Source organism: Montipora capricornis, chromosome 3 (assembly GCF_036669925.1).
Source record: "Montipora capricornis isolate CH-2021 chromosome 3, ASM3666992v2, whole genome shotgun sequence".
NCBI classification, from domain to species: Eukaryota; Metazoa; Cnidaria; class Anthozoa; order Scleractinia; family Acroporidae; genus Montipora; species Montipora capricornis.
The window spans coordinates 23,790,463-23,797,962 of record NC_090885.1 but is presented as its reverse complement, the minus strand read 5'-3'; the positions used below and the strand labels follow the sequence as shown (position 1 = coordinate 23,797,962).

The 7,500-nt window shown below is 36.3% G+C and overlaps 1 protein-coding gene across 1 annotated transcript in view; it reads right to left on the bottom strand.

The window, feature by feature from the left end:
- Positions 1 to 7,500, bottom strand: part of LOC138039970 (nuclear anchorage protein 1-like) — a 57,900-nt gene that overhangs the window by 49,966 nt on the left and 434 nt on the right. The window contains 5 exon segments of the mRNA XM_068885786.1: positions 332 to 524; positions 2,015 to 2,731; positions 3,967 to 4,167; positions 5,279 to 5,776; positions 5,985 to 6,068. Coding sequence (XP_068741887.1) covers positions 332 to 524; positions 2,015 to 2,731; positions 3,967 to 4,167; positions 5,279 to 5,776; positions 5,985 to 6,068 — 1,693 coding nt within the window.

Sequence of the window (7,500 nt, the reverse complement as noted above, 5' to 3'; positions counted from 1 at the left end):
TATATTTTGTTCAATATTCAGACATGGCATTAGAGGGAATCATTGCTTCATTTGGTTTTTGTCTCATGATTCTCAAAGAACATTTAATACCAACATAATGACCATTGCTACTTTAACTAAATCATCTAAGTTATGTCATAATAAGCTGTATTCATTAAAAGGACCATGGGCTACATTGTATAATAAAAAGTAATTAGTAATTAATGCATCACGAGAATGAGTTTTCCACTGTCCTGACCCACACAGTGTAGGATTGTATCAATTGTTTTCCAAAAGGCCAAAACAGGCGTTACAGGAAGGCAGCTTTTACATGCCTGCCTTTCTACCTCACCTTGTTCCAAAGACCCTTTCTTCTCTGGTGTTGTCAGCTTCCCTCTTTTGTCAGTTGATCTGACAAACTCTTCCAATGCTTGTTCCAATTCCATTCGTTTGGTCTCCGCCCCTTCTTTTTCTTCTTCAATCTGTGCTGTTTTCTTCTCGATAGCCAACTTTTCTTCCCGTTCATGCAGCAAATGGAGTTCAAGCTACAATGTACATATGTAGAAGGTAGTATAGGTTGAACAAATTCTTAGGGACAATAACAATAAACTTTATTTAAGTGGCTGTACGTAGAGTACTGTAAATTGGTTATATGTAATGCTGAGATTGTATCACAGCATGTAGATTTTGTAATGTGTACATATGTAAAAGGGTAGTTCGTGTCCTGTAAGTTTTGTGTAACTAAAATTGTTGTTAGAAAATTAAAAAAAAATGGTTAGATTTTATCACAGCATGTAGGTATTGTAATGTGTAGATATATGTAAATGGCTAGTTTGTGTCCTGTAAGTTTTGTATAATTGTAATTGTTTGTAATAAAATAAAAAAACGGCCTGTAATGAGGGGAATAAATATTTTCTTGTGATTAAAATGTAAAACTGGACCATTTTCCATTCGATAGACATTGCTTTTGCCAACAAAAATCGACAATCAGTACATGTACAGTAGGTTGGTTTTTGAGGAAATAGGAAAACCGAAGTACACAGAAAAAACCTCTCAGAGCAGAGTAGAGAACCAACAAACTCAACCCACATGTGATGCCAAGCCAGGAATCAACCCTGGGCCACATTGTACCCCATCCTCCTTCCTGACAAAACCAGTACTAATCTTTCAAACAGTACAGTAAATAACAATATCCATCCTGAAAAAAGTGAAGCCTCACAAGAAGTCAAGTATTTCTGCCATCGGTCCTTCCTTTTTCTGGATAGTAAACTTTGTTCATGCAACAAATAAACTTGAACACGTAAATGGTGTTAGACATGTAGATGTACAAATGTATGTGCACTTTGTATAACACAACACATTCTGTATTTAAACACGAGGTTAAAAATGACTGAAAAGCAGTCTACACTGTAGACAGCTTGGTTTAGCTAAGATCTTAGATGTGGCAGCAGCTGGCAGTGCCAAAAACCAATTGAAAGAAAAAAGGTTATTTCAGGTACATGTATTATAATTATATTATATAAAAGTTGTCCAGATGTAATAAGTTACAGTACATGTAAATATTCTCAATGTCAAATGAATGAAAGGCATGCAATGGAACGGCTGGACTCATTCTCATTAAGAACTACATGTAATAAAGGATAATTATCAGTTTTGTTGGTATCTTCAATATCCAATTTTGCATCTCAAAATGCTGGAAAATGTGTCTCCGATGGTCCACAGTACAATTTCAAAACCTTCTGGGGGAGCATGTCCTCAGACCCCTCCCCCCCCCCTCTAGGGGAACTCCTACATGTACTTGTAAACCACAATACAATTTCTTCTTTCAAAAGCTGTGAAAACACTGAAAATTATGCCAAGGCAAGACCAATAATTATTGTAAGCTCTTGTTACCTATTAATTTGCATTTGTACATGTACATGAACATGCCCAATGATGAGATGCAGACACAGGTACATGTACAACCGTAAGCAGAAATGGGTGACTGAGTCAAGAATTTAGAAATAAAAACATGAAAAACTTATTACTAATGTACCTCTTGCATATCCTTAGAGAGCTTTTCTTTTTCATTCTGCAGGCTTGTAACCTTAGCCTTGGCTTGGATTTTTAGCTTTCCAATTTTAGCATTCAAATCTCTGACTTCTTTTTCCTTTGCTTCAATCTTGCTTGTTGCTGCTGCCAGCTCATTGGAAACTTTACACTTCTCATCCAAAGAAATTTGCAGCTTGTCGTGAAGAGCTTTCTCGCTGTCTTGAAATGCTTGCTTTTCTTCCCTGAACTGTTGCTCCTTCTCGGCATCAAGTAACAGAAGCCGTTCTGTAACATTTCCTTTGGAATCAAGTTCACTGAGACTTTCTTTCAAAGAAGCCACCAATTTCTGCAAGTCCTCATTAATCTCAATCTGAGACATCAGTTTAATTTCCTTTTCACTTAGTTCTGTCTCATGCTTCTCCTTAATGTCTGCAATTTCCTGATCCTTGCCCTGAACCGTTTCTTGCAGCGTCTTGATTTCCACTGCTTTATCTCTGACAGAGTTCCTTAAAAAATCAATCTCAGTTGTTTTACTTGCACTGTCCTTTTCAAAAGTGAGTATTTTATCTGACAGACTCCTAATCATCTCTTCCTTCTCCGTTATCTTCTCTTCAAGCAAAGCCACAACTTTGTCACTGTGCGAGGGGGAAGAGGACCCCTCGCTACTCAAGTTTTTTTCCTGAATGGCTCTTTTGAGAACTTGAATGGCCTCATCTTTAGACTAAAAAACAAAACAAAAAACAAACAAACAAGTTACAGTTCAAATACAACATGAGAACAACTGAAAACACAGCCCAAAACGTTGCCCTGCTGCTGCTTTAAACAATGTTCAAAAATTGGTTTGATTCAATATTGACTTAACTTTTTTAGGTTATGCTGTTAGTGTTGTTCCAAATTAGGATAAAAATGATGATAATTTTTATTGTACTTAACAATGAGATGTGAATCTCAAAGAGCATTAGTTTAGTTACACTATCGTCATTGGGTCATTTCATATTAATTTTAGCTTCCTTTTATAAAGCACTGTTCAACTGTTCAACTCAAATCCCAATACATGTACAGTGTATGGGGTTTTGACATCTAAAGGGGCTTATCGAATGATGTACACAATAAAAACTCCTTTATCTTTAGTTAGGAATTCCTTAAAAGGGAGATAGTTTTGGAGTGGATGGCGAGGTTGTTAACCCATTGACTCCTGCACCACACCAGCCACACACAAGTAAAAATATTAATTGTCAGAAATTTAAAGAAAACGACAAAACTTTTATATATCGAAAAAGGCCTATTAATCTTGATATCAGCAGGCAAGTCAGAAATTTAAAGAAAACAACAAAACTTTTTGAGATTACAAGACATGTTTGGACAGAAACTTCTGTCATCTTCAGTTGGTTAATGTACAAGGCGTTAAGTTGAATTTATAAGTAGGAAAAAGTGCTAATTATTCCTACTTATAAATTAACGCTTTGTACATTAATCAACTGAAGATGACAGAAGTTTCTGTCGAAATATGTCTTGTAATCTCAAAAAGTTTTGTCGTTTTCTTTAAATTTCTGACTTGCCTGCTGATATCAAGATTAATAGGCCTTTTTCGATATATTAAAATTCATCTTGAAAGAGAGGCAGTGAGGACAAAGACAAAGAAAAGTGCATAATATGCAAATATTTTTCACATTCATTCCGTGTTCCTATCCTTTTTGTCCTCACTGCCTCACTATCAAGCTGAATATTTGATATTTCGAAAATGGCCTATTGTCTGGTGTTAGTGAAATCTATTACTGCTTTAAGTCTCACTCCTAGGAGTCAGTGGGTTAATTTTGTACCACATAACAAGGTTGTTTGCAAATCTGAGAATTCCTTTTATGAAAAGAACTGCATCCATTTCTTGTGCTCTATCAATTTCTCTTAAGAAACATTCTAAAGTAGTACGAAGATTTACATTCCACTTAAATAAACTACCTCAATGATCTGTGTCTTTTCCTCTAGCCTTTCCCTGAGATCATGTTCATTTGTCTTGTAGACTTGCTCAGCTTCAGCAAATTCAGCAGCGAGAGCTTCTTCCTTTGCTTGAACATGCTGTTGCAGTCTTTGTACAGTTTGTTTATGTTCTTCCTCAATTTCCTGAATATGCATTAACAAGGAGGCTTTCTCTTGCTCAAGCTGTTGGAGTTAAGTAAAGAAGAGAATTATGATAAAAGACTTGTGCACTGCAAAAAGCCCAAAGATCATTACACCAATTCATATTAAAAGTAATAAAGTCAGTGTGAGCAAAAGCGAAAGAAGGTAAAAATTATTGTTGACAACTCAAAAATCTTTGCCGCCTGAGTTTGGAATCAATCAGAATGGTAATTTTCACAGATGATTATTTCATGTCGTGGGCAAACAATTTCTAGTCACAGTTTCCATAACTGTCATCCGCTCAGACATACCAAGAAGGGAACCCAATTCAGCAAAATATCCGAACCATGCACGATCTATCAAAATTTGCATACAACTCGCAACAGAAGATGAAGAAACATCTGTGCATAGGTCCGTATTCCGAACACAACTGTTTACAAACTTGATTCTTCGTCATGTAGTTCGTAGTCATGTACTATTTTTAGAGCTGTCTTGAAAGCTACAAAATGTATTCTTTAGGACAATTACTTGCCAACAATGGCAAAACAATAAGCGAGCTGAGGCAGATGCATATATCGGTATACGCACATACATTGTACGCATATATTTCAACGCAAATACGCGTATGGTTATACATGTACGCACAGTGTATATGCAATGCATATAAATATACGCATTTCGTGTGTGTTTTTCGCTTAACACATTTCTGAGTGGTACTGTAAATGCATTTTGTGCTATATTTCTTACAATCCTCTGTGCCCATGATGTACATGTATGTAAATAATAGCACTTGAATCACAGTTACAGTATACCCTACACTATACATGTTCTGCGGTTAATAAAGAGAAATTAAGGTTAATATGATTTCTTACATGTAAGCTTGTTTTATAACCCTAATAATTCTTATTTATAAGGTAACTGGGTTAAAGTGGTGGTGCTTGTCAGCGCACAAGGGAAGCATGTAAATTTGGTCGTACATGTACATGTACAGTACCTGTATCAACTGAGTTAATCAGAAGTGTTAGCCCTTTGCCTTGCTACATGTAAGTCCTTGTAACCCAAACTAGTTTGGAACCATTTTAACCTAAACTTAATTTTTGAATTACAGGTACAGTACAACACATGTACACATATTGTACATGTAAGCAGTTACTTTTTCTGCTGAGGCAATCAGATCACTTTTCTCTTCCAGTTCTTTCTTGAGTGCAGCAATTTCTCTCTTGGCTCTCTCAGCCTCATCAACAGATTTTTCAACTCTAACATTCATGGCTTCAATCTGTTCTCTCAGCGTGCCAACAAGTTCGTCCGCTCCACTGTCAAGATTCTTCATGGCCTTAAGTTGGTCAATCACTTGGTCACGGCTTTCAATGAGACGTTTCTGAGCATCAAGTCGGTCCATCAATCCTTCAATGGTTTTGTTTCTATCCTCAAGTAATTGTTTGGTTTCTTCCACTTTGAGCTGAAAGCCTTCTGCAGACCTTATTTTAACTGCTAGTTCATGCATGACTTTCTCCTCATTATCACGCCCTTGCTGTTCTAGCCGCTTCACTAGTCCCTCACTGTCATGAAGTCGTTTCTCTAAATCTTGAATAACTCCATCTTTTTGAGAGAGCAATTCCTGGATATGATGGATATTCTGAATTGGATTACTCTGAAAGAAAAAATACCTGTCGTCAGAAATTAAGAATTGTTTTAGCCAGAAATGATAAGGTTCTTGTTGATTTCTATATATCACGAATAAAGAAAAAACTACTTGCTTGTTCTGGCCAGAGGTCTTAAAGATAGTGAAAGCATATCAGGTACAAATTCCAAGCTCAAATTCATAACATAAAAAAGAATTAATGTGTACGTGCACTTACTGGATCCTGGACTTCCGAGGAAAGCGCAGCAGCCTCCAGTGATGGTCCAGCTCTCACATTTTCTCTTAAGTTGACAAGTTCTTCCTGGACAAAAAAAATTGAAGACTATTGGCAAAAGTATTTAAATATTTAACAATTATTGGGCTAGGTTGAGCAAAATAATTATTGTGATTTGTCATTGGCAAGCAGATCAATTATCTGCCAATGAGCTGGAAGGCTGAGGCAAATAACTGATCTGCGAGACACTGACAAATCACTATATTTTGCGATAAACCAGTTCAATAATTCTTTTATCATTCCATGACTGAGTTTGTTTTTCACAATTCCCTACAATTAAATCACTTTCTCAAAGCTCTGGAAAGCCAACTGCCATTTTCACACAAAAGCGTGGATTCAATTACATGTACGCATGATCAGAATATTATTAACTTCTTACTAACCCAGCGAGAGGCAAAAACAACCGAGGGCCAATATTCCCCAGTACGACTCGAGCTAGCTCAGTTAGTAAGTAGTTTATTACATGGCTTTTTAATTACCTTTTGCTTTGTTTTTGCAAGCCCGTAATCAGCCAATGGGCATTACGGTAGAATAATGCCCTACAATTCAGTCACAATTAGCCAATCAGAGCATGTTATATCGGGTACAAACACAAGCCATATAATAATTCCAATTAAACACTTATTAATTTTGTAGGCAGTTATTTGCAGGTCACGTGGGCTCTTGGCTAATGAAAAGGAAGGACAAAATGTATACACTGAATGATAATACTGTTTATTATATGGATAGGAGTGTTTTACTGAGACTAAACACTCGTAGAATCAATGCAACCACTACACCCGGGAACCGAGTGGCATATTTTTCATGTAACACAAGTGGTCATATTGAGCAACGATGTCACAATTCCTCTCTCGTTTTTATATTTATACCCAGTATTTGTTTAACGCCTGCTTTTCAATCTCTACCATGTATATTTATGGTCCAGAAAATTACACATTAGTTTGAAGACATGAATTTTATGTTCTTGTGGAAAGAGCAACATCTCATTCATTCGCTGCACTCAATTGTGAGATTGTTCTTGTTACTGAAACACAAAAGTAATATCTTCTTGCCACTGTGTAATATCCAGTCTAAACAAAATAAACATGGGGATAAGATTAATGATTGCAGCCGCATAATATTATTTTCTGAGATTAGGAATTATTTATGGGTAGTACAGTCCATAATATTTATAGGTCAAACAAGATGAAGCGTATCAAAAAACAGGGAACCACTAGAATCAACTATGACGCACCTTTTGAACAGGGCTTAATTAAAAAGGGACGTATTTCACTCTTAATTATAATCACCCCTACAGCTATCCTCCTGACCTGCAATGAGTGTACCCTGGGGCTTGAATAAAATTTAAAAACAACTACAGGTGATTTCTACTTATGGAAATTCTGAACATTATCAAGCAAACACTCAAAATGTTCCGCATCGTAGATAACTGGTCCGATATATGAATACAGAAAAAAGG